The following is a 25377-nucleotide window of genomic DNA, read 5'->3' as shown; positions in this document are numbered from 1 at the left end:
TTGGTTTTGGTTGCGACTAATCATTTCTTGATGTCTGGTCTCGATTCTGGGCTGGGGATTTTGAGTTCCTTGGGCGTGCCTTGTTCAGTTTCACACGGCGTAACCTGCATTCCTTTGCTTGGCTGCTGCGATTTCTGCGGGCTTTTTTTTTTCTCTTCTGTCGGTCTTTTTGATGATACCATTCTGCGATCACTGTTTCGCCCCGGGACTGCTGGTTGAATCATTCTTTTTTTTTTTTTCTCTGTTGTGGGTTGGGATAGACACCAATGCCTAGTTAGTATTTACCATTCTTTCTCGATAGACATACAATATACCGAGTCATACACAAAACACAGAAACTGTCGTACCAATAATGGTGCTGTCCGGTATGTTTTGGAGTAGTCGCTTACGTCTACTACTATGTAATCAATGACTAGCCAGATTATGCATGTGACTCCTACCCGGCTGTGGCTGTGTTCTGCTCCTGCGCTTAGCCACTTCTCCTGCAGCCACCATTCAGCCCTTCAGCCCTGCAGCCCTGTTCATCTGACATCATGCAAGCCAGTACCCTGAGAGCTTTGACCAAGCCGTCCAATACTGTCTATGTAGTACACTCAGAAAGAGGTCCTTACATAACAGGGGTTTTCCCTCCCCCTAGTGACTCGGATTTACTTAGGACCTGGTTGGCATCACCTCACACCTGCAGCCCCATAGCAAAATCAATAGGCCAAGCCAGAATGACGGTTTTGAAGCCCAGGTTTTCTAGAAAGAAAAATGTAGGATGATTTTGTTACTCATGGTAAGGATAATGACCGAGTAGGAGAAAAAAAGGCACCTAGGCTGGCATGTGGATGTGATGTGATATGATGTGATGTGGTATGCTGGGGTGGAAACTCCCAACCTGCATAAGGAATGTAGATTACATTGTGCATTGTGCATTGTGCTTCCAGCCATGTGGTCAGGAAGTACGTACCCTATCGTGTATGTACTAGCCAGCAGAAGAAGAGGTAAAATCAGAAACCCTTCAGTACTATACTGACTCTATAGTACCAGGGACAAAGTTCCATGTCATGTAAGTAAGGTCCTAGGGAGCACCTATCGTCACTCCAGGCGCCCTTAGGGCTGGACAATGGATTAGCTCTGACAGATGACGTTCCCTGCAGGATGCCATTATCGAGTCCGTTATGTACCGGGGGGATTGATATGGCCGACATACCGACACCGAAGTCGATCAGTCTGATAGGGAGGTTCTCTGTTCCTGATGGGACAAGAGGAGTTGAAATAACCTCTCGAAGAGGACAGAAACACCAGGTTGAGAACTTGTTTGTGCGGGAACTTTGGATAGATAATGGGATAGGGATATAGTACTGTTTGAATCTTCCAGCTTTTAAAGTATATTTGTTGGCTTCATATCTGTGAACAAAGCAAGAGCAGTCAGCAATAGTCCGGCTATTCTGTGACTGGGCGAGAAGTAACACGCTTTAGTGGTGTTGGTTGAGAGGATCCCCTAAGGAACTTCCCGACTTGTGACCGAACTTGGGCGAGGGACGTTTTGATTAGACTCGTTGTCTACTATGTAAAACTGTTGTTTAGTATCATTGATAAACAGCCTCATACCTAGTACCTACCCAATAATAAGAGATATACTTATAATCATGGAACCCGCACCAATAAAGGTAAATTAAAAGGCTGAGAGCTGCAATAATCAAGTCAAAAATTCTATCATCTAATCTAACCACATCTATCTATTTCTCCCCCACCACAGCAATTAACATGATCACTCCTCTAATTCTTCGTCTCCCCCTTCCAAGCAAGCCACCCCAGCCCAATCAGCAACTTCACCCCAGCCGCCATCCACAGGGCCGACTCCATCCCGCCCGAAGTCTTGCTCAACCAACCCCCCGCAATCGCTCCGATCAGCAAGAACACCACCCCGCCGATCCGCCGATTGCGCTTCACATTCCCAGTAGGCACCTGCAACAACTTAGGATCTGACGCAACATCAAAGTACACGCTGGTCAGCACAACGGTGGGGATCTCGTTGTACCCCAGGGCGCGCGACGAGGTAATCGACCCGGCCGACTGGAACGCCAGCAGCGCGATGGGGATCAATTCCAGAAACAGCCGGCCGCCCGTCAGCTTGGAGTCCGTGGAGGTGTGCGGAATCAGGTCGGCCTCGATGATCGCCACCGCGATGATGATCAGGATCGTCTGTGCCAGGAAAGAGAGCACCAGCGTGCCCCGCGCGCGGTTGCCGGCGCGCCGCGTCAGGTTGGCGAAGACCAGCGCCCCGATGAAGAACGAGCCGATGCTCATTAGGGATTTGAGCCAGCCCCAGGGTTTATTGGCTGGTTGATTGGAGGCGCCCAGGCCTAGGAAGATGGTGTTGCCTGTTGTGATGTGAGGGGATTGGTTAGTAGTCTTGCATTGTAGGTGGAGTGGGGGTGGTTTTATGGTGTTGAAGGTTTGCGATAAGAGGGGGGAGAAGACAAAGGGGAATGATAACGTACCGGTTTGCATGGCTAAGAAACAAGACCAGGCGTTGTAGGCGCTACTGTCGCAGAGACCGGTGGTGAAGCACAACAACAGACAGATGAGGTCGGTGTGCTTGGGATCGACATTCTGAGTCCAGCGCTGAGAGAAAGTGAGTTCCTTCTTCTGAGGCTCGGGATTGGAGGCTTCTAGATCACTGCCTTCGGGGCTGGGCAGGGCAGAGTGTTTCTCAGACATCATGGTGGGTGGTTGTGTTGGTGATGTTGCTGATACCACCAACTGATATAGGAGGACAAAGGGAGGGGGTAGGGATGACTGTAGGTCAGTTTTGTCTGCACGAACCCGCCACCGGGAAGCCTGGGGAGTTGATCGAATTTATCACGACTGCTGTTACGCCGGCCTCGGGAGAAAATGCGAAGAGTAAAAAGGCCGAGGCTGACACGCAGCAAAGGTGAAAAGTGAAAAGTGTTGAAGATCGTCACTCGGCGCACAATGACTAGTTACATCTTGGCTAAATGATAAGACCCCCCGGATTGGTCTCTTCCCTGCCTTCACACCGAATGCCACCCAAGCTCCGGGCGAGTCGTCCAGATTGCGCCATCCCATTAGCCATCAGTGCACTACAGTAGACGCTGTCTGCTCGGCGCCGCTTTGTAGTTATGTGAGATGAGTCAAATAGCCGGCAGAGGAGGGCGAGAGAGAGAGAGAGAGAGGAGAGAATCCTGCCAGTGACTCCCTGATCTACCCGGTCGGATAGGGCTGAAAGTGGATGATGCCAGCAGTCGCTGGACTGGACCTCATGCGAGAGCAGGATGCAAGCTGACTGAAGTGAGCAGAGAGTCTCGATAATCTGGATTTCTTCATTGAGTTCTCACCTCGTCCCACTTCATTCCACCAAGACTTCCACCCCTATCGAGGGGAGGCAATCCGGTGTGAATACTCGGAGCATTCTGGTCTGCCGACAGCGATAGTCTCTTCTAACTTAGTCCCTCTCCGCATGTATCAGCATCCGATCGCCAATTATCGCTTATTGCTTCTGCACGGCCTGCAGATTGACCCCAGATAGCCCTATTCTCGGATCTGTTTCGTCTGTCTGTCTGTTTTTCCTTCTCTTCTTTTTTATCACCTTCTCTCCCCCTCCTTCCTTCGAGGGGTTCCCGCATTCTTGGCTGCTTATCGTGATTATGCCTGGTGACATCCGTTGGTCCCTCCCGACCCTATCTATTCTCTCCTTTGTCACGTTGGAACTGTCAGCCATATGGCATGGACTCAACCGTGGATGCGTGGTTGAAAGAAAAAAGAGGGAAGTGATCCGTGGAACAGGAGCTGAACTGACAACCGAACCGTCGGACTGTCGTGGCCAGCCCGAGGCTGCAGCCAATGCCTCTCATCGTCGACTCGCCTCATGACCTCACCAATTTGCGGGGAGCAATCAGCTTCACAACCACTGCATGCGCTACCTTTCTAACAGTCCCAGCGTCATTAACGCATCATCTGTGCCACCGTCGGTCATATAACCCCCCTCTGTGCCTCTTACGGACGATCGCTTCGAAGCCATCACAGTTATTCTGGAGCCAACAATAACAACAAACAACTGTATCTTCACTGGTACGCTGTTGTCCCTCCTATCTCAGGAGTGCTTGGTCGGCGATCTACGAGTTACGATGTATACGACTAATAGTAGCAGAATCACTTTCCACTATGCAGTCCTCAAAAGCTCAGACAACCTCGCGCATGTCGCAGAACACGGAGAGTAAGGCCGGCTCGAAGAAAGAGGACCCCACTGCTAAATGGAGTCCCGAGGAAATATTTGAGACCACCATGGATCGTGACGGCAACCCTGTGCCCGACCCCATCTCCTACGTCGACGGTGCGAGGATGGGCAAGTCGGCCAAAGGCGGCCAAGCGGAAGGCCAGGATGAAGGCGACATGTTTGCCGCAGCCAACGATGACTTTGACTGAGTCGGGGATTTGAATCGGGACTGTTCTGATGATTGTCAGTCCATGACGCAGTCGACTACATATTAGTGACTGCATCAGCCTTATGTTATTCTAATTCTTAAGACATGTGAAAAACGAACTGAAAATGATGTACCTCTTGCGATAGTGATAATTGAAACGTCGAACCTTGAAACAAACTGGGGCTCTTCTTTCGACCCACTGTAACACAATGGAATCAAGCTGGCTTGATCCACTTTGGTTGGTCTCATCGCCTGGTCCTTGAGCAAGACTTGATCTTGGGAAGGAATTGCTATGGCAACGGCAGCCGGGGAGATTGCCTTGTCGCGGCCTCAGGCTGCAGACTAGTCCCCATCGGGCAATCCCCAAACGAGGCCCGGGCCTCTCCATATCGCGGCATTCCCATCATCGCTCATACTGTCGTTCAATTGTCTCTCCTTGTCGGTGCTGTGCATCGCTCTCTCCAGAGGGCGTGTGTCTTGCTTCGACCTCCTTGCGTTCTGTGCTGCGTGTTTCTCTCTTTGACTTTCCATCGCAGAGATCTCCCACATTTCTATCTTGACCTGTTTACAACCAACTCCCGTTTCATAGTAGCTATCCATGCCACCGGCCGATGATTGTTGATTACACCCAAGCGGCAATTGATTGACAACGACAAACCCCATTCAGCCCCCTGGAGGATCGCACCTGCTATTGGATCCAAGGTACCTGGATCTCCCTGCCCACGGGAAAGGACAACCACCCGGTGCACGGGGGGCCACCACGAAGCTAGCAGCGACGACCTGCCCGCGGTTGTCTTGTTTGGCCCTGCCCGTATGTATCATCATCTCTTGCAACGCCGGCGCGAGCACCTCACTCAGCTTGTACAGTTTCTACTCGACGACAGCCTCAAGATGGCCCTAGATCCCCGGGTTTACCACCATCTCGGCTACGGCCTCGGGCCCAGCTCCCCGTCTTCGGTCACGTCATCCGCCATGTCCGCCATCACAGGTATCAGCAGCCCTCCCTCTCACGCGATGACCGCATCTGCCGCCATGCTACGATCGACCGCTTCAAGTCCCTCGCTGCGCGCTCGTGGAAGTGCGCCCGTCGCCGCTCGTCGAGTTGATGGCCTCTCCAGTCCCTCACCCGGGGGTAACGTCCGTGTTGTCGTCCGAGTGCGCACGTTTCTGCCAAGAGGTATGTCCATATCCGTGAAGTGAGGCGGCGCTGCAGAAGGCTAATCGTGGGCTGGCTCTGACCCATGAAATCAGAAATTGAACGCAAAGCTCAATGTTTGATCTCCATGGATCCGCACACCCAGACAACCAAGCTACGGGCACCTCGAATACACCCGGATGAGGACGGAAAGCCCAAATTGCAGGCGCGCGGAAAGGTGCAAGAGGACAAGTCGTTTGTGTTTGACAACTCGTTCTGGTCACACAACACCAAAGATGACCATTATGCGACGCAGGAGGATGTCTACAACTGCCTGGGGGAGGAGTTTCTGGACCACAACTTTGAAGGATACCACACATGTATCTTTGCGTATGGGCAGACAGGATCGGGGAAGAGTTATACCATGATGGGGACGTCGGAGCAGCCCGGCTTGATCCCGCGGACCTGTGAGGACCTGTTTCAACGAATCGAAAATGCCGAAGCCCCGGATATCAGCTACAATGTTCGTGTCTCCTACTTCGAAGTCTACAACGAGCATGTGCGCGACTTGTTGGTGCCGCGCACGGAGCCCCCGCACTACCTCCGCATCCGCGAATCGCCCACGGAAGGACCTTATGTGAAGGACTTGACGGAGGTGACGGTGAAGGACTACCAGGAAATTATGCGATTCATGCGCAAAGGAGATATGTCCCGCACGGTGGCGAGCACTAAGATGAACGATACCTCGTCGCGGTCGCATGCGGTGTTTACGATCACCCTCAAGCAGATTCACCACGACCTGTCGACCGACGAGACTACCGAGCGTACGGCACGGATCCGGCTGGTCGATCTGGCGGGATCGGAGCGAGCCAAGTCCACCGAGGCGACTGGCCAGCGCCTCCGGGAGGGATCCAATATCAATAAGTCGTTGACGACACTGGGGCGGGTAATTGCGGCCCTAGCTGATCCGCAACAAGGCCGTCCAACCAAGCGCAAGGGCAAGGATATCGTTCCGTATCGAGATTCGATCCTGACTTGGTTGCTGAAGGACAGTCTCGGTGGCAACTCAAAGACTGCAATGATCGCGTGCATCTCGCCCTCCGACTACGAGGAAACCTTGTCCACACTCCGATATGCAGACCAGGCCAAGCGGATCCGCACGCGTGCTCGGGTCAATCAGGATCACCTGTCTGCTGCGGAACGCGACAAGCAGATTGCGGAGATGGCCGAGACTATCCGCACGCTGCAGCTCAGTGTCAGCCAAGCGACCGCCAACCGGCGGGAGAACGAGATTCAAAACGAGCGGCTCGAGGAATACCAGCAAAAGGTGGAGAAACTGCAGCGGCTAATGGAGGAGACCAAGATGGTCAGCGAGTGCAAGATCCGCCAGCTGCAGACGGAGAATGAGGCTTTGCGAAACCACCTCAAACTGGCGTTGGATAGTATCCGGAACCCCATTCCGCCGGTGATTGTGCCCGAACGGCGGAGCAGCCTGTACAGTGTGAATCAACCCGATGGCTCCCCGTCAACGCACAAGCGCTACGATCGGGCCCTGTCCCCAGCACCCACATCCGAAGACGATTCGGAGGCCCACTCAATATGGAAGGAAGAAGGCACGCCAGAAAGTGATGAGAATGCGAGTCATGTGGAGGCACACCAGATGCAGGCACACATGGAAGACTTACTGGAAGACCTGAGTGTGTTCAAACGCAAACTGGCGACAGATCATGAGCGATTCCGACCAATTCAAACAGCAAAGAAAGACGGGAAGAGCCGACGAGCCTTGGGCGCCATCTGGGGGAATAATCGGTGATTTCCATTCTGGAAACCAGGCTTGGGTGGCTATTGTGGGATTTGCCAGGCGTTATGCGGATTGGTGCTGGACTAAATGGTAAGATGGTAGGGAGGAATCCGACAGCCTCCGGGTTGTTCTGCGATGTATTTGCTATTGGCGTGATGTCATTCGTTTGCTGTGTTTTTGTTTCATGGATGCCACGATGGAACGATTTGTACGTATTGGTGGGAGATCCGACGCAGATATCCGCCAGACCCCGCCACGATGAGATGTTTGATGCCCGAATGAGCTGTGAAATTTTAAAAAGGAAGTGTTGACCAGAGAAGCCTATATTGTAGAATTGTAGAATGTAGTGTGTAATGGTGACTATGCAATTCATTGCAGTGATGGAGGGTCTCTTTATCCGACGCGGAAAGCGACAGACTCGTGACTCAAGCCCTTTTCTGATTCCCCACATTCCGCTTCCCAATCCGCTCCGAAAAAGTCGCCCGCAACAACCTGATCCTCAACTCACCTGGTCGCACTTCAATGCCTGTCGCGCCGCCCGTCCTCCTTTCCTACGCTATCTCCTGTTGATGACCCCTCCAAATCTACCAGCGCAAGTCCCTGTTTCCGCAACCGCGCCGCCCACAACCACGACCACCGAGATGACGAGCTCGACTCCGACCGCGCCCTCCCCCTCACCGGCAGCAGCAGCAGCAGCTCCCGCTTCCACCCCCGCCTCTAACACATCGTCCTCTTCCAAACCCTCGAAGCAGCAGCAATCCTCTTCTCAATCACAAAAGCCAAAGCCGGCCAACAAATCCAAAGACAGCGCCTCCGCCGCTTCTGCCGGTGGTGCTGCTGCTGCTGCACCCGCCGACGGCGCAACCGCCCAACTGACCCCCGCCGAACTGAAAAAGCGAGCCAAAGCCGAAAAAGCGGCGCGTCGAGCCCGCGAACGCGCCGAACGCGAGTCCGGGGCTGCTGGAGGACCTGGCGGTGCCGGTTCCTCTGCCGGTGGTGGTGCCGGTGGCGGTGGTGCCGGATCGTCTGCCGCTGGGAAGAAAGATGGCGGATCAGCCGCGGGATCTGCTGGTGGTGGTGGATCCAGACAATTACCTCGTCGGGGCTCGGCGCAGAATGCCTCGCAGACTGGTGGCGGCAGTGTTTCCGGTGGCGGCACGGGAGGCGCGACGGGTGGGATGGATAAGAGCGGCGGTGCTGGGGAGACGAAGCATAAGAAGACTGATGACAAGAATGTGGCGGTGTTTGGGCATTTGTATGGGCAACAGAGACGGACGACGGTGGCCGGTGCGGGTAAGGAGGTGCATCCGGCTGTATTGGCGTTGGGGTTGCAGATGAGGGATTATGTGGTTTGTGGGAGTAGCGCGCGGTGTGTGGCTACGTTGTTGGCTTTTAAGAGGGTGAGTTCTCTTGACTTCTGGGGAGGAAAGGGTGTCTTTTTAGGTTGGTTGGTTGGTTGGTTCTAACGGTTGCAGGTCATCGAAGCGTACACTACGCCCTTGGGAACCTCCCTGCCCCGTCACTTGACTACCTACCTCTCCCACCAGATCACCTACTTGTCGACATGCCGTCCTCTGTCGATCAGCCAGGGTAACGCGATCCGCGCCCTCAAACTGGCCATCTCGTCCATCGACCCGTCCACCCCGGAAGCGGAGGCCAAGGCGTTTCTCGGCGAGTTCATCGACAGCTTCATCCGCGAGAAGATCACCGTGGCCGACCAGGTGATTGCCAGCAGCGCGGCGCAGAAGATCCAGGACGGCGATGTGATTGTGACGTTTGCTGGCAGCTCGATCGTGAAGCAGACGCTGCTGCTGGCGCACAAGCAGGGCAAGAAGTTCCGGGTCTCGATCATTGACTCGCGGCCGCTGTTCGAGGGCAAGAGCCTGGCGCGCGCGCTGGCCAACGCTGGCCTGGACGTGCAGTACTCCCTGATCCACGGCATCAGCCATGCGATCAAGGCGGCCAGCAAGGTGTTCCTGGGCGCGCACGCCATGACCAGTAACGGCCGGCTGTACTCGCGGGTGGGCACCGCGCTGGTGGCCATGAGCGCCAAGGAGCGCGCCGGGGGCGTCGAGGTGCCCGTCATCGTGTGCTGCGAGACGGTCAAGTTCACCGATCGCGTCGCCCTCGACAGCATCGTCGTCAACGAGATCGCCGACGCCGACGAGCTGATCACCGCCGAGCCCATGCAGCAGCTGACCGGTCTGCCCGACCCGGTGGCGGCGGCGACGGCCTCGGCGGCGGACGCGAAGAAGGGCGGCGGCAGCAAATCGGCGGCGGCGGCAGCGGCCAATGCGGCGGCCGAGTCGAACACGCTGACGCAGAACGTCTCGTCGCCGTTGACGGGTTGGAAGGAGTCGGCCAATCTGCAGCTGCTCAATATTATGTACGATGTCACGCCGGCGGAGTATGTCGATATGGTGGTCACGGAGATGGGCAGTTTGCCTCCGAGTGCGGTACCGATAGTGCATCGGATGAGTACGAATATGTAGGGCTTTTTGTTGCTGGTTTTATTGGGTCTATGTATCATGAATAGAGTAGGAAAATGTCGCTTCAATGAGTTATTGTTATGATGATGTGTATTTGCTGTGGTGGTCGGCCCGAGTTGGCTGGTCCTGTGGTAGTAGCAGTGATTGGGCATAGTGCGATGGGATCTTTAGCTGATTAGTTTTATAAAGAACCTGGATATCAAGCGGCACCTAAGATGAATCAACACACCTAGCCTCCTCTCTCTGTCTCATATCTGGCAGGAATCTCTACTCTCCATCTACTACTGCTGCTGCTGCTGCTGTTACTTCCATCTCGAAAAGAAGTACATATAGTCAGGCAGTCTGAAGATACACAGTACATCACCTCTTCTATGGATGAAATCAATCCTCGGTCACTTGTCGTCTTTCTACGCCACTAAGTTAAGGCCTACACTCCCTAGTATCAACCCATTCCTAAACCGACTTGGTGTCACCGATAACCCTCCCACTCCATCTCGCATAGGACACATCCATGTAGAAAGACACTACGCAGCAATCACAGTCGAGTCGTGTTGAGCGCCGCTATTTGCTCCTCACACACCGCGTAGATGCGCTGGCGGTTATTTGTCTTGGTGTAGGTGAACAGAACCTGCAGAGCACCAATACCGATCATAGAGGCGACGGGCAATACCTTCCGGCTTGCCTACGTGAGGTGAACAGTTGACACGGCTTCGAGGGCTGTTGTGGCGACATTCACGTAGAACGCAAGACAGTAGAGGTCCTGCATTTTGACATCTCCTTGCTTGAAGCATCGGCGGAGTATAGGCGTCAGATGGGAGGTGGAACTTGTGTGTGTGTCGTATAGTCTAGGCTTTTGTATTTCCTCCCCTGTAGTAAGTAATCTGCGAATAACTCGTTTTATGCTTTCAATCAGTAAGATTGATACAAACTCTGTGGACCAGTTCGGGCACTCGTTGAACTTTATAGAAAGAAGACGACGCTGTCGCGGATGTATTTTTTATTCGCCGATATTCATTCCATGCTGAGTGAAGAGGTTCACTGGCTGACTTTCTTCGTGTTGCTATTGTCGTATGCTGCAGCGGACTCAGGTTTTCCAATGCCTCAGCTAGTAGCAGTAATAGTGCTAGTTGGACTTACTCGGGCAGGAATAGTCTCCTCATCGGCTGCCACTGTGTCCGGTGCGAATCCTGCGATATGGGAGGGTCCTACTGTCCTAACAATGGACAGTGCTGGTCCCATCCCATAAGACTTCTTGGGTTCGAAGTTATGCCGATGTGGCCAATACCATTGGGCACAGCGTAGGAGCTGGCGTCGGATTCCAGTTCACCAAAACAGTCGGATGGAGATGGTGGAGTACCTCAAAGTATCCTTCTGAGGCTAATGTTTGTTCTGACACTTTTCACTCAACATAGGTGTTTCTAGTATATCAATGTGCCATTTAATTATTCTCTGCATCCTGCTGGGGAAGGCCACACTCGATGGGATAGCATTTGTTGAAGGTAGATCGCTGTGCTTACTTCTTCAGTCTTTAGTAAGAAGCAGCGCTAAGTCGGACTAGGCTAGTCACTGTCTCTTGTCTCCGTCCATTCATTCTTATCTCCGCCAAGCATCAACACCACCACCATCAGCGCTACAACCTCAACCACAACACCACATCGCCAACAACCACACCTCACTGCCTAAACGAACATTCATAACATTTTATCTAGCACGTTAAACAGAAGAACCAACAATCCACCTGAACCAGCTGAACCCACAACCCGCCCTCCCCAAAATGGTACCTCCCTATCCTCCTCCCCTACCCCCAAGAACAAACCAAAAAAACTAAACCACGATCAAAGAGCAAAGACTCCACCCCTCACCACATCCACATGCACCACCCGCGTCTAGCAGACTACTTCGAAGACTTCACGCGCCCGCACCACAACACCACCACCTCCCCCACCTCAATCCTGCATCTCGCCTCGTCCGCCTCCACCAACAACCTCGCTTCCTCCTCCACCAACCTCTCCTTTGCCGCCGCCGCTGCCGCTGCCGCCGCCGCCGCAGCGAACGCCAATCCGCCCGGCACTGGGACGCCGTCGTACCTCCCCATCGAGGAGATCTACGTGGCGCCGCAGTTCCAGCCGCCCAACCCGGAGGATGAGGATGATGTGGTGCCGGATCAGCATGCGGCGTTTGGGATTAGTCGGGCGATGATGATGAGGGGGTCCGGGGCGGGGGGGTTAGGGGGTGGAGATGGGGTGGGTGGTGGGGGACATGCTGGGGTTGGGGGCATTGGGTGGAGGGATTTGGGGTTGGAGGGGTTGGTGAATGCTGGTGGAAGTACTCGTGGTGGTGTTGGGGCTGGTTCTGGGGTTAGGGTCAGGGAGGAGGGGAGGAGGATGGGGGGGAGGAGGAGGGTGGTTTGTTTGCGGTGAGGTTGTGGGGTTGTATGCCAGGCTTGCGGTTTGTTTATATGGCGTTATTTCGTTTGAGGTTGGTTTTCTTCATGGGTAAGAGGGGCATAGGGTTGGCTGGGTGGGAGTCTTGATTTTGTTGGCTGGGAAATAAGCATTTGCATCGGTCATGAGCAAGGGGCATCGGAGTACGGGTCGGCCTGGGGCTATGGCTGGCTATGGCTGGGTTCGTTCATTATACCTAGGTATTCACCTTTACTATGAAATATCGGTATCAATTCCCAATAATATGGTTTATTTGCAAGCTCCATTCATAAGGCTTCTTCATGCTCGTTATATCCGGTTGATGTCCACGCGTGTCCGTTCATACAGCTTATGACTGATCTGCTTCTGGTCTCGCTCCTCGGCGCTGATCGTCCGTGGGTGGATCGCCAGCTGTGCATACGTCCCTGCCGCTCGTCGTTTCGATAACGTCCCCGGATTGATCACTGTGACACTCTCGACCACCTATCATATAGTCAGTTGGGTCACGGCAATTACCACAAGCATTATCAGAAGGGTCGTACCTTGACAAATGGCGGTAACATGCTGGGCACTATCAACACGTCCGGCCGCACATTCCACCACTCGCCTAGCTTCGAGTAGCTCACGTCCAGCATCGCCCCCGTCGCCAGCCCCGTCTCCGTCCCCGGCCGCGGAAGCATCTCTCGCGCCGTCGGGGGGAACATCGGGTGGAAGTGTCGCTGCTCGATCAGGTATTTCGGCAGTCGGCTCAGCAGGTTCCCCTCTTTCGGTTTGCCGTGCAGCACCTCCTCGCGCCGCAACTCGTATAGCACATCGTGCGAGCACATCCCGACGACCGTCTCGTTCAGCGACAGCGTCACTGGGTTCGACACCATGCGTGCCTGCTTAGGCAGGCCGAGTTCCTTCTTTGGGAGCTGCTCCTGCGGCCAGGAGACGTGTTTGCTCACCGCGTCGCGCACTGACGGCACCAGCACGATTGTGATGCTGGGTACCGCCTGCGCCAGCCGCTGCAGCGGGGCGGCGACGCAGTGTCGGAAGACGGTCGTCAGCGTTGCTGTGTCAGGGTCAAGACCCGGGATCTCGGGAAGGTCAAAATCCCCCGAGGCTAGGAGAGGGTGTTCCACGTCTAAGAAAGGTCCCATCAGGATGACCCCGTCGGCGTAGCTCTCGGCGGCCTTGCGGCAGATCTCCTTCAGTGGTTCGAATGCGAGGTTGTCGTCAGCCGTGTAGGGCCCTGAGGCGAGGAGGATGTTAAGCGGGGAGGAGCCGGCCGCATCGAGTCTCTCGTTGATGTTCTCAATGTTGACGATCGAGGACGCTGCCGGTGGGAGTAGAGGTGTGGGAAGCACCTCCTTCACCGAAAAGTAGTTTCCCGAGGCGTTGATCCCGCGCAGGGCCACCATCTGCCCCGGGAAGAAGTTGGCCGAGGGCACCGAGTCGAGCTTCAGTGGAACCCGCACGCCAGCGCCCGTCCGTCGCGACGTCTCGAGCACGAGCGACGCCGGGTTCAGCTTGCCCTCCATACTGTCTGATGCGATGCGGCCTACCGCCACAATCTCGCTCGTACTTTGCGTTGCTGCACTACCGAATGTGATTTCGTCGGACTCGTATTGCTTCTGGAACAGGGCCGTGAATTCGTCAATGCGGTCGTCGAGGATCTCCGAGGCCTCCGACAAGCGCATCGCCATGGGCTTGTAGCCAAATTTTTTGAGGTCGGTGTTCGCGGTCGGCTTGATCCGCGCTTCAGCGTAAGGTGCGATGGGTGTTTCGGGGAGTGAGAGGTGGGAGTTGATCGTCTCGAGCGTCTCGCCTGCGTTTTGTCGTTCGTTGAATGAGATCGACCTGTTGGATTCCTTGCATCAGCTGCCTGCTGCTCCCGTCATATGCGCGCAAAAACATACGGAATTGCCTCTGTGTTCGCCGTCTTGACTGCTGTGCTTGTGCTCATGGGAGACGCGTTTTGACCTGTCCGTCCAATCTTGTGCATCGAGGGCGACGCAAAATCCGACTTGCGTTTTGCTGGCGTCCGGCCGTGGGAGGCATTCGGTGTGAGTCCATCTAACCTAGAAGTACAGGTTGTCAGATCAGCCTTCACACAACCGCATCGCTGACCTACATTCCAAAGACGTCGGATGTGTTTGTAGCCCGCGGCGTCGCAGTGGCTGCCGCTCTTCTGTCAGTCTGGCGTCCAGCTTTGCCTCGCGATTCTCGCTCCAGTGTGTCTTGAACATCCTTCTTAAATAATCGCACAGTATCGAGATCCAGTTTGAGTTCATCTGGTCCCATCTTCAAGCAGTAGGACTCCCATTTGTAGAAAAGCTCCTGTGCGGAGATGGCGTGAATGCGCAGCAGCGACTCCAGTTCCGCCAGAACATCTTTAGGGAGTCCGTTTGGTGCGGCCGCTGCGAAAAGCTCATTGAGCTCTTCGGTGCTGTTCTCCATAGTTGTGAGCAGCTGTGTGTGAGCCCAGGCGTTGTGCTGAGGCCGCAGAGGTACCAGTAAGTAAGACCAGAAGTGGGCTCTATCTATTCATTATCTTCAATCAATTAATTATCGGAGGGCGACGCGGAGGACGCGCGTGTCCGACGCGGAGCGGAAGTGGCAGTCTACCGCCTGCTTCTTTAAGCAAAACATCATTATGACAGGCCACAGGCGGTGTAGGAGGTTTATTGAAGGACCGACGATCTGCCGGTGGGCCTGTCGATCGAGAATGAGAGATTCGGTATGTTTTATTATTCCCGGCATTTGGCCAGATGGTCCATCAGTTCGTCTTGTTGATTGTTCAACATTTCCCTCCCCCTTTTTTTTCCGTCTCTGAATCTGTCACCATCCCCCGGACACGATCTTTGAAGAAGATATATAACCAATTGATCCCATTCAGTACCTAATAAATAGGAGACACCCTCTTTCCGCACTATGAGCGCCGCCCCAGAAACCCAAGCTGCGCCTGCTGCTGAGGCTCCAGCTGGCAATATCCCAGTTCAGTCGCAGACAGCTGAATCCACCGTATCCGGCAACGAGCCCGTCGAGCACCAACAAAACATTGAGCTGGAGTTGCCTATCTCCGCCGCAGATGGTCTCATCCAGAAGCCCTTCGCCCGCCCTTTGAATACCGCAAAGCCTACTCCGCCAGCGCAACTCACACCCGACCAGCAAGCCAAGTACGCCGAAGTTTTCAAGACGGTCTCCGCCTGGACTGAGCTACCGACGACCTCGGCCAAGAATGCCCCAACGGCCCCTCTCACCGACAATGAGCGCATGTTTATAACTCGCGAGTGTATCCTACGATACCTGCGCGCGAGCAAGTGGAATGTGTCTGAGGCCGCTACCCGTTTGCAGCGCACTCTGGTCTGGCGCCGCGAGTATGGGGTGGAGAAGTTGACGGCCGATTACATCTCCGTGGAGAACGAGACGGGGAAACAGGTTATCCTGGGTTATGACATTGAGGGACGTCCCTGCCTCTATCTCATTCCATCCAATCAAAACACAGAGACTAGTGACCGCCAGATCGAGCATTTGGTCTTCATGCTGGAGCGTGTGATCGATCTCATGGGGCCTGACCAGGAAACGTTGGCTCTTCTCGTCAACTTCAAGGAAACCAAGTCCGGTCAGAATGCTACCATCGGCCAGGCCAAGCAGACTCTCAATTTCCTACAGAACCACTACCCAGAGCGGATGGGCCGGGCGCTCGTCATCAACAGTAAGTGACTCGTTTCTAGCTGGTCTCACACCCGTACTCGACTGACCACCTTGGTAACCTAGTGCCGTTCCTCATCAATGGATTCTTCAAAATCATCACCCCATTCATCGACCCCCAGACCCGGCAGAAGCTCAAGTTCAACGAAGACCTGCGCCAGCATGTGCCTCCAGAGCAGCTGATGAAGTCAATGGGTGGAGACGTCGAATTTCGCTACGACCATGCCACTTACTGGCCCGCTCTGAACAAGCTTGCGGACCAGCGCCGAGCAGCCTACAAATCACGGTGGATTCAGGGTGGTAAGCGCATCGGAGAGTTTGAAAACTATCTCAAGACCGGCACCAGCCCCAGCCTGGCTCAGTCTGAGGGAACATCCAATGGAGCGGTGGGTGAGACGCAATCTACCGCTTAGAGCATCATTGAAGAACTCTATCCTGAGGCCGTACATGCTGTTTTTCGAGCATGTTACAGACTGTCTGAGGGCGCCAACTTTCCGTAAATAGACCGTGTCTTTCCCGCATTATACCTGAATTCGCTCGCCCTGAGTCTCGCATATCCGGGGTCTCAATCGACTCATCAAAATAATAGAGAATATAATTAGAAGGATGTATGGTTATAGGTGAAGTTTAGATTATGTCGAATTTCCTATGTCTCCATGTATATCGGTCATCACGTGAGCTATAGTGGGGCATTCTGTAGCCTTAGGCATCGAAATGATAGGAGATGAAGCATTTTCGGTGATATCGGAGAGGGGTTCGGTTGCAAGGTCGCAATGGAGGCGCAATGAAAACAACGTCTCGCGATGAAACGAGAGGAGGTCAGACACGAACGATTGAAATATTATCCACTATATCAGTCAGTCAGATCACAGATCACATTTCCAGCACTGATGGCTGTCAAGGATCGCTTCGCATCAATTATGTCCGAGGGGTCTGAGAGGTAGTTAAGATGGATCGATCGGTTGAAAGGTACTTTGTGTCGGCAGAGACATCATCATTCCAGCTGAGAGGATTTATCAAGTGATCTGTCCAAGTAGATATAATTATCAATCCTCCTCCCTCGACTGCTTGCTCATCTTCAACCGCACTTCCATCCCCTACCCCTTCACTTCTGCCCTTTTTCTTGTCTTCGTACTTGTTTAGCACGCAAACACCGGATGTGCAGCACTGGCGCAAACGAGGGGACCTTGGCCCTGAATTTTTAGACTGGACTGTAGTAGTATTCGTTGTTTTTGTTGTGGTTGTTGTTGTTGCACAGGCACCGTTTTCTATTTCTCATTTCTTTTTTTTTTTATAACTCCCTGATTAGAACTCACCCACAGTTCGATCGGTCTCTCCACACCGGAGCTGCAACTGGAAGCGGTGGTCGAACCATCGATCAATCATGACGGAGGACTTTCCCCAGCGGCGCCGGCCAGTCCCCACGGGCAGAACCAGCTCTACTTCCGGCCTGCCGCTCTCAACTACTAACGTTACTACTACTACTACCGCTTCAACAATCACCACCACCACCACCACCGACAACTCTCTCTTCTCTTCCGCTACAACGGCTACTGCTACGGCTATTGCCTTTGCAAATCCTACGCCAACACCTTCCTTTCCCCTCCTCACTACCAGCACTTTCCAATCTCGATCTCGATCTCGGTCGCAGCCTTATACTCCTTCGCCCTCCCTCCCAATCGCCCTTCTCTCCTCCCACCCCTCCTCCACCTTAGACCGTCGGCCAGTCCGTGCCCACGAGGGAGGTTTCGTGCATCCCGCCTCCTTTCTCCGGCCACGAGGTCTGTCACAACCAATGCCCCCAGCTCAGCCCGAAAGGGCTATCGATCGCGAAGAGCGTCAGGGCCTAGTGAGTCGCCTTATCTTCTGTCCCTCTTGCCCTGTGGTTGCAGCGTGATTCATATCCCTCTACCCGTCCGAGCCTTGGTGCCTCAACCCCTCATCCGCAAACCCAAACACAACACGCAGCATCTGTGAGCCAATTCGCTCGCGACTATGCTGGCAGTCGTGTCTCGAAATTTGCACTTCCGTGATCACTCAATTGCTTGTGCATTGGCTAATAGAGTCGTGGATCTGTCTTCTCCCATTGTAGCGTGCCATCCGCAACTTCCTCAAAGTCCGTACCAGTTACGATGTCCTTCCGCTTAGTTTCCGACTCATCATCTTCGACACCTCCTTGTCGGTCAAGGAGAGCTTGAACATCCTCATCCAAAATGGCAGGTGTTTCCCTTGTCCGTCTCTAGGCGGGATAACTCCGTCTGCGCCAGCGCCGGCCCAAGGCGACGTCCCGATGCTGGATAAATAGTTTGCTGACCGGATTGTTGCGCTGGATTTTGGACAACAGGTATCGTTTCGGCTCCATTATGGGATTCGAAGGCGTCGACCTTTGCTGGTCTCTTGACCACATCTGACTACATCAACGTTATCCAGTACTATTTCCAGAACCCTGCTGCGCTGAACCAGATCGACCAATTTCGACTTGATAGTCTTCGAGGTGCGCAAGTCAAGTTGTCTCCCCTGGTTCCCGCAAGACTGACACTATAGTCAGAGGTCGAAAAAGCTTTGGGCGTCGCCCCTCCCGAGACAATATCGATCGACCCTGAACGACCCTTGTATGAAGCCTGTCGGCGCATGTTGGAGTCGCGTGCTCGCCGCATTCCCCTCGTCACACGCGACAGTCAGACCGATCGATCTCTGGTCCTGAGTGTGGTCACTCAGTATCGCATTCTCAAGTTCGTTGCGGTCAACGTTCCAGACACCCAGAAGCTGCGCAAGCCGCTTGGGGAGATTTTGCTGGGTTCGTACCAGAACGTCGCGACGGCATCTATGGACACACCTGTCATTGATGTGATTCATATCCTGGTTGAACGGAGCATATCCAGCGTGCCAATTGTGAATTCGGAGGGTAGGGACGGTCTCTTCTATGCGGACACGGGTCATCGATAGCGGATCTTATGGCTAACTGACTTTGTCCCATTCAGGAGTGGTTTACAACGTATTTGAAGCCGTCGATGTGATTACCTTGATCAAAGGCGGCGTGTATGATGATCTTAGCCTTACCGTGGGCGAAGCATTAAAAAAGCGATCTCCCGTGAGTAATCCTGAGACTCTGTATGCAGACTTAGCCGGCTAACTGGGGATCAGGATTTCCCGGGAATTTATACATGCTCCTTGGACGATGGTCTGGATACCATCTTCGACACGATTCGCAAGTCTCGCGTGCACCGCCTGGTTGTGGTAGATGAGAACTTCCGGCTCAAGGGCGTCCTGACTTTGAGCGACATCCTACAGTATATCCTCCTCGAGGGCGAAACTGATGAGCTATCATGAATTTATGTCATTTTTCTTCTTGATTTCCATTTCTTCTGGCGCCGTGGCGCTGCCATAATACTCACAATTGCATAGGGCGGCGTTTCTCGGTTGGGGCTAATGTCGGTGTCGGAGCCTCTCGCACTGGGTTCGACAGATGGTAGCTGACTTGTGACCGACGCATGTTACTCCTGGCTTTTCCTTTTTCCATCTTGTTGGAACACACGCTGCAAAAGTAAACCTACACGACATCATATGATGTCTACACTTCTTCACTTGGTCTCCGTCAGCGGCAGGGGACCAGGAACCTAGCCTTGGCGCTGGGCTTGACAACAATAGATCTCATTACTTGTATGACTCTCTCTTGTGAACTAACTGATTCGATGTTTCTCTTGACCTGTAGGTTTGTATTTTGTATGTTTGACTGTAGTTAACAGCGGCTGTGTATCGCCATATGTTATGGTGGCATGGTCGCTCTTTCTTGTGCACACGCCTATCTAAGAGGAAACGGCGACAGGCTACAGTTACCCTCATGGAGGCCTCATATTCTAATTTCAGTTTACGTTGTTCCTACTACGCAGTCAGTGTGTTTTGTACGAACCCGGATGCACCCTAGCCTTTTCATTATCCTCAACAATGGGCACCTTGAGAGATACTTCAGTCAACCGTCGCCGTGCTGGTAGTCAGCCTGTCAAAGGCACGGTCGCTGTGATCAGAGCAGAGCTGTCATCGGGGGCTGCTACCACAACTACGGACGATAGCCTCGTGAACCAGACAAACCCGCTCATCTGCCAGCAGCAGAGTCCAGTCGCGCTAGCCGAAACATCCAAATGTCCTCGAAGTTCGCGAAGGCTTACTGGGCTCAGAACTCTCTTTCGCTTTCGCAGATATCGGCGACCGGATCTAACTTCGAACCTACTGGCCGAACCTACCACAAGTCCGGAGAATATCAGTGATTCAGGCAGAGGCACCACTGTGACTCGCAGCATTGTCGAGAGGTATTGCGCGGACTCGATGTCCAGGCCGCATTGCAGCGGCCATCAGGATGAGACTAGTGAGGACCGCAAGGTGAGTGACAACACCATGTACTCTCTTCATTCGGATAAGACGAGTGCGACGGTGTTCCACGATCCCTCCAAGCGTCTTTCCATGCCCATTGCCATGGTGGACCCATCTCTGTCTCAAGACCCATTCGCGGATCCTCGAAATGAAGTGGACGACTCAGAAAGTGGCCGAAATCATGCCAGGAATGCAACTCGGTCGACAAGACAATCTAGCTCTGAGTCGAGTCAGACTGGGCCCTCGTCAACCTACGACGATAGCGAAAGTTTTCAGCAGCTAGCCAACCCGTTCGCCGCAGCCAGCTCCATCAAGTCGGGGAGTTCGTCGCGAGACAGTCTCTATTTTTCGACCTCGGACGATAGTTCAGTGATCGCTGAGATTGAGCGGCGCGCCGCCGTGCTGGAATTCAACGAACTGGCTCAAAAGCTTCGTCTCCCGCATCTGCCACTGAACAGCAAGGGAGACGGAGGATCGGGCGACGGCTCGCATTCCCAGTTTTCGGGTTCGTACGGACAGGTCAGATGCGATCGACGCTTGGGTATCCAGCTAACTAGGTGCTAGAGCAGACTCCTCCAACCGCTGCTAGTGAGACGGTGCCTCCCGGACGGCGCGATCGATTCTATGGTCGACTTCGCACGATGCGGTCGACGCTGCATCTGGGCTTGTCGTCGGAGGGACCCCGCACCACGCGAACTTTGCGCCGGATGAAAACGCTGGCGCATGTGGGCGCTCGGATGAACGAGATGACGTCACTGACAGGAATGTCACTGGAGGAGTTGGCGCGTCTCGGGGGCTATAATCTACTGACGCTGCCGGCCGAATTTGCGCCTATGAAACTCCGGCTACCGGTCTGTTTTGTAGCTACAATTACCCTTCTGGGACGATTTGGTAGGTCGTGGCCCCATCTGTACCCCACCAGTGATACAGTATGCGAGGTGTGCATGGTATGGAATGGTCTCGCTCATCTACGTCATTGCTCTAGCTGCTCCGGTGCGCGACGTGTTTGTCGATCCCGGCCATCCGAAAATGGCAATGCGGATATATGACCATTTCGCCCGGTCGGTGCTTGCTGCTCTTCGACAACCCAATCGAATCCAGATGACGGTTGGACGTAGTGATCTGCCCCTGGCAGTGATTGAGCCTAGCGCTCGTATAATGGACGACACCATGGTGCAAAGCATGGCACGGGCATTCCAGGCGCTCCTGGCGGGTCTTCCCGGGGGCATTCTAGGTCTTCCGGCACTATACCGGGTGCTAGTGAGTATTAGCCAAGCACCCTTTGTGGGTGACGAGATTGAACGGCGCCGCAGCTGTCTGGCAGGGATTTCGCCGCAAGATTACGTCAAGGTCAAGTCCATTGGGCTGGCGCTGCTGGCCCTGACGAACACCATGCAGCTGCACCTCATCTGTGGGGTGATTGGTCTCAGCTCACTACTCCTGCATGAAACGCAGCGTCTACGGCAGGAGGATGCTTCGCGCTCCGGGCCCGAGGAGATAGACGGAGAGACAAGTGGGGTCCTGGGGCTGTTGACGCTGGATCGGTTGGGTCGCGTGCTCGGACCGTTGCTAACGAGACGAGAAGAGTCTGGCGACACGTTCGCGACCATCTCCCAGGAGATTGAGAGCGAACGAGTGGTGAAGATGCTCGTGGAGCACTGGCGCGGAATCAGTCGTCAATTGCGCATCTGGGAGCATCGCAACTTGCCGCGACGTCGACGACGATCCATGCGAACGGGACGTGCCATGGTCTCCTCTAGAGAGGTTTGTTGTTGAGAGATTTTCAGGGCGTTCAACAGGCCCGGAGGAGCATTCCGGCGGCGCAATGCTTGCTGGTCGGACGGTACTTGTAGTCTGAAAGGACAGGGGAGCGACAGAAGATTTGCTGTGAAGTCATTGGAGGACGTTGAAGGAAGTCACAGATCTGGGCTTCTGAGGGCTTCTGGAATTTGCATTGATTCTGTCCCTGCGTTTTCTATGAAGGTTGTGGTGAGATGATCCTTTCAGGAGAGTGTTGGTGTCAGCAAAACTTCATTTCTACCTGTTTCAAAGAGCAGCGCCAGGACAGAGCATCAAGTTCCCCTGGATACTCAATATCTGTATAGTAGGCCACCTGATGAGGACGTCGATGAGTGGTGGATTCTAGCTACGTGAGGCTATCTGAGTAACAAGCTAAGGCCATCGAGGTGGGCGATGAGAGGCAGCCTAGCGACAACCGCCATCACCATCTACTCCGGAAATTGGCTGCCCTATATGGAATAAGCCGAAGTAGGAACTATGGCTGTAATCATATCCTCAGCGGACGTAGTGATAATGTCCTGATCATGCGATAGTTTTTCAAGGCAGCTTATCCAGCCCAGTGCCCCCCTTCATGGCTCGATCCTACGCAACTCAGCATCCATTCACATCGGAAGGGAACAAAGAAATTAGAAAACTACGGTGGCACTCACCAAGATACTGGTCGGCATGAACTTAGATATGAGCCTGACCGAGAAAGCCATAGCCCCACGCCACACTGGACCTGAGCCTCCACTCAAGATATCCTTAACAACCGCGCGGGCAAAGTCATCGGGCGCAGTTTTATTTGAGACATCCTTCCCGACACCGCGTGTTTGAATTTCTGGAAGTGCCTTGAGGTAGAGCGAGCCTTCAGGCAGGCTCAGGTTCGAATGCGACATGACATTGGTGGCGACGCTGCCAGTAACCAGAGAGATAACCCGCACGTTGAAGGGCTGTAGTTCCAGCCGAAGGGTCTCGCTCCAAGACATTAGCGCGGCTTTCGAGGCGTTGTAAATGCCTGGTGCGATTGTTTTAATGGGGCAATTTCTTCTGGGGGTTGTCACCGCGTCGGGATGGGTAAAGGAGCCATACTCATCCAGGGGGCATACAAGAAGCCCGAGATGGAGCACACGTTCACAAGGGTACTGCCATTCCCAGCCGCCTGTAGTAATGGCATGAACGCCTGGGTGATAGCGACGACACCCCAGAAATTGACATCGAACAGGCGCTTGGCCTCGTCGATGGAGGTGTCCAGCGCAGGATAGACGAGGGATTGACCGGCGTTGTTGATGAGGATGTCAAGGGTATCACCTTGTGAGGCTAAGTCCTGTCGAATCGTATTCACAGCATCATCAATGCTAGCCGGGTTGACGACGTCGAGCGTCACAAGAGTAACACGGGGAAGTTTAGCAAGGTGATTCATCTTGGCTGGGGAGCGAGCGGTCGCGTAGACTCTCAGCCCGTGGGCATGAAGCTCCTCCACTAGGGCCGAGCCGATCCCACCGGCGCTGCAGCCGGTGACAAGGGCGCAACGGGGCATTGTTCGTGAAATCTATCCACGTCAGGAAGTAGGGAAGCAAGCAAGAAAGAAACGAAGAAACGAAAAGAGGACAAGCACATGAGTGAGGAGAACATAGCTAGGGATTTTCTTTCCCTTCTTTTTTGGGGTTTTCCAATTTAAATTAAGAATATCTGTTTCCAACCATGGACTTCTCCGTGACTAGCTAGAAAGGGAAAGTCCCGGAAAGATCCATCATGGATCCATACAGATGTCATGATGGATGGATGGACCATGGACCCAGTAGGCTGAAGCTGTGAGGTGCCAGTACTTTTGAGAAATTAGCTAGCCCAACCGAAAGACCACTAATATTAAAAAGAAGTCCCCAGATCATTTGCATATATTGTCATAAAGCAGTGGAAGCCGAGAGCGTGGGAGCTGGGCTATATTAGAGGCGAAAAATCTCGATAGGGTAATAGTAGAATGTTCATAGGAGTACTGCGAGACATGGTGCATCTTTCTTCAGCTCCTCATATTTTGGTGTAGATAGCCCTACACATGAGTTCGCTGACCATAGCCAGTGTTCACCATAGACATTCGGGTCACCTGCGAGAGAGGTGGAAGATGGCTTTATTCTTACTATGTGAGGCTATCTGCGGAACTAGCTAAGTACCACCGAGATGGGCAGTGAACAGCACCCTGGGCGAGGCCGCAGGACCACCGTCATAAATTACTATGCTAATCTTCACAGAGGTCCCTCCTAGTCAGCAGATATCGGTGGTCAATGATATCTGGAGCTGGGAGAAAGAAGTGTGTGCGTCACAGGGTGGCTATAAAGAAGGATCGGCTCTTTGTTCGACTGTCAAGGTACTGGCTGAAGCAACAAGTCTAGATATTACCGCCACGAAGTGACTGCTCCAGCTTATGGTTGAAGAATAGAATCATATTCATAATCAGCTCACGACGGAATAAGTCGAGGCTGGATGCTGTCTGGTAGTCAAGCTCTACATGAAAGGGCTAGAGTATCAGATAAGGGGAAATGAGCTGCGGAGTCGGACAACCCTGCGCTATGACGATAAAGAGCCTACCTCTAGCTTGTAGTCTGGGACGGGCTGATCTGCTTTGAGAAAAAATGGTCAGGATCTGTGTGCATGCTGAATTAGTTGCTAATGTGAATAAAGAGGACGGCGGAAGCGGGTAGTGAGCGGCTTTTCTGTCGGTGTCCTTGGTATCAAAACAATTGTTCAAAAGTTGACCATCCGGGCAGCGCATATAACATATTTTTACAAATAGTATCTGTTCATCAATATTTGTTCTTTTTGACTGCTGCGGGGACAACCTGGGCTTTATCGACGACATGGCCAATCTCGGTTAATTCCGATTGCGACTGTGGAGTGACCCGTGGCCATTTCGGATATTTCCCTATAAGGCCGGCCGGGCTAATGGCAAGGCTGGTGAAATCAAACCTTAATTCTCTGCCCGTAATCGTTCAAACTCGGACTGCTAGTCCCCTTAACCTAGGTGTTGTATTCTCTCTGTGGTAGGCTGTCGTACCGGCCAACCTTGACACTCGCCCCCCTCGATTGTTTGAGTGAAGGGGGACGCAAAAAAGTGGGACTAGACCGACTTCCGACGCTTACCTTGTCCTGTCAGGGAATTGAATGGGCTCTCTTGGACGGTCGCAGCATATTTACAATGAAGGATTACGAAGGGCCTGAGCAAACGCCAGACGACAGCTATAATCAGTACTCCGTA

The 25377-nt window shown here is 53.6% G+C and overlaps 12 protein-coding genes across 12 annotated transcripts; 8 read left to right on the top strand and 4 right to left on the bottom strand.

The window, feature by feature from the left end:
* Positions 1-1764: 1764 nt before the first annotated feature.
* BP01DRAFT_375201 (YoaK family protein) lies at positions 1765-2709 on the bottom strand (the record flags this gene model as incomplete). Its single annotated transcript, XM_025576879.1, has 2 exons — positions 1765-2369; positions 2490-2709. 2 exons carry the CDS (start codon positions 2707-2709, stop codon positions 1765-1767), a joined length of 825 nt encoding a protein of 274 aa, XP_025429797.1.
* A 1231-nt stretch (positions 2710-3940) lies between these two features.
* Positions 3941-4603, top strand: BP01DRAFT_358245 (uncharacterized protein; the record flags this gene model as incomplete). The annotated part of the gene is made up of 2 exons (XM_025575384.1): positions 3941-4080; positions 4160-4603. A coding segment is annotated over exon 2 (257 nt), but the record flags the coding sequence as incomplete, so codon positions are not given.
* A 272-nt stretch (positions 4604-4875) lies between these two features.
* Positions 4876-7701, top strand: BP01DRAFT_322608 (kinesin-3 family protein uncB). The gene is made up of 3 exons (XM_025572770.1): positions 4876-5244; positions 5301-5610; positions 5685-7701. Exons 2-3 carry the CDS (start codon positions 5325-5327, stop codon positions 7379-7381), a joined length of 1983 nt encoding a protein of 660 aa, XP_025429795.1. The 5' UTR covers positions 4876-5244; positions 5301-5324; the 3' UTR covers positions 7382-7701.
* Positions 7702-8004: 303 nt separating this feature from the next.
* BP01DRAFT_322606 (translation initiation factor eIF2B subunit delta) lies at positions 8005-10035 on the top strand. The gene is made up of 3 exons (XM_025572769.1): positions 8005-8511; positions 8575-8769; positions 8845-10035. The coding sequence occupies exons 1-3, from the start codon at positions 8011-8013 to the stop codon at positions 9859-9861; spliced, it is 1713 nt and encodes a 570-aa protein (XP_025429794.1). The 5' UTR covers positions 8005-8010; the 3' UTR covers positions 9862-10035.
* Positions 10036-10393: 358 nt separating this feature from the next.
* On the bottom strand, positions 10394-10624 carry BP01DRAFT_384191 (uncharacterized protein; the record flags this gene model as incomplete). The annotated part of the gene is made up of 2 exons (XM_025577486.1): positions 10394-10540; positions 10595-10624. The coding sequence occupies 2 exons, from the start codon at positions 10622-10624 to the stop codon at positions 10394-10396; spliced, it is 177 nt and encodes a 58-aa protein (XP_025429793.1).
* A 123-nt stretch (positions 10625-10747) lies between these two features.
* On the top strand, positions 10748-11169 carry BP01DRAFT_93301 (uncharacterized protein). Its single transcript, XM_025580244.1, has one exon. The coding sequence runs from the start codon at positions 10847-10849 to the stop codon at positions 11102-11104; it is 258 nt and encodes an 85-aa protein (XP_025429792.1). The 5' UTR covers positions 10748-10846; the 3' UTR covers positions 11105-11169.
* A 325-nt stretch (positions 11170-11494) lies between these two features.
* Positions 11495-12278, top strand: BP01DRAFT_393136 (Apc13 domain protein; the record flags this gene model as incomplete). Its single annotated transcript, XM_025578217.1, has 2 exons — positions 11495-11635; positions 11700-12278. The coding sequence occupies exons 1-2, from the start codon at positions 11633-11635 to the stop codon at positions 12276-12278; spliced, it is 582 nt and encodes a 193-aa protein (XP_025429791.1). The 5' UTR covers positions 11495-11632.
* A 254-nt stretch (positions 12279-12532) lies between these two features.
* BP01DRAFT_344020 (DNA-directed DNA polymerase alpha subunit POL12) lies at positions 12533-14800 on the bottom strand. The gene is made up of 4 exons (XM_025573542.1): positions 14398-14800; positions 14183-14344; positions 12824-14123; positions 12533-12764 (listed from the first exon to the last, which is right to left on the bottom strand). Exons 1-4 carry the CDS (start codon positions 14721-14723, stop codon positions 12591-12593), a joined length of 1962 nt encoding a protein of 653 aa, XP_025429790.1. The 5' UTR covers positions 14724-14800; the 3' UTR covers positions 12533-12590.
* Positions 14801-15020: 220 nt separating this feature from the next.
* BP01DRAFT_322598 (CRAL/TRIO domain protein) lies at positions 15021-16592 on the top strand. Its single transcript, XM_025572768.1, has 2 exons — positions 15021-15981; positions 16044-16592. The coding sequence occupies exons 1-2, from the start codon at positions 15198-15200 to the stop codon at positions 16388-16390; spliced, it is 1131 nt and encodes a 376-aa protein (XP_025429789.1). The 5' UTR covers positions 15021-15197; the 3' UTR covers positions 16391-16592.
* Positions 16593-17220: 628 nt separating this feature from the next.
* Positions 17221-19671, top strand: snf4 (AMP-activated serine/threonine-protein kinase regulatory subunit SNF4). Its single transcript, XM_025575383.1, has 6 exons — positions 17221-17826; positions 18070-18193; positions 18322-18471; positions 18526-18882; positions 18959-19068; positions 19122-19671. The coding sequence occupies exons 1-6, from the start codon at positions 17362-17364 to the stop codon at positions 19305-19307; spliced, it is 1392 nt and encodes a 463-aa protein (XP_025429788.1). The 5' UTR covers positions 17221-17361; the 3' UTR covers positions 19308-19671.
* A 629-nt stretch (positions 19672-20300) lies between these two features.
* BP01DRAFT_300337 (uncharacterized protein) lies at positions 20301-22121 on the top strand (the record flags this gene model as incomplete). The annotated part of the gene is made up of 3 exons (XM_025571984.1): positions 20301-20850; positions 20910-21236; positions 21331-22121. 3 exons carry the CDS (start codon positions 20301-20303, stop codon positions 22119-22121), a joined length of 1668 nt encoding a protein of 555 aa, XP_025429787.1.
* Positions 22122-22448: 327 nt separating this feature from the next.
* BP01DRAFT_393131 (SDR family oxidoreductase) lies at positions 22449-23664 on the bottom strand (the record flags this gene model as incomplete). The annotated part of the gene is made up of 3 exons (XM_025578216.1): positions 22449-22727; positions 22796-23142; positions 23217-23664. 3 exons carry the CDS (start codon positions 23662-23664, stop codon positions 22683-22685), a joined length of 840 nt encoding a protein of 279 aa, XP_025429786.1. The 3' UTR covers positions 22449-22682.
* Between the last annotated feature and the right edge of the window lie 1713 nt (positions 23665-25377).

Source organism: Aspergillus saccharolyticus (assembly GCF_003184585.1).
Source record: "Aspergillus saccharolyticus JOP 1030-1 unplaced genomic scaffold BP01scaffold_24, whole genome shotgun sequence".
Taxonomy (NCBI): Eukaryota; Fungi; Ascomycota; class Eurotiomycetes; order Eurotiales; family Aspergillaceae; genus Aspergillus; species Aspergillus saccharolyticus.
Note: the sequence above shows the minus strand (reverse complement) of the source record. Positions and strands in the feature narration are given on the sequence as shown.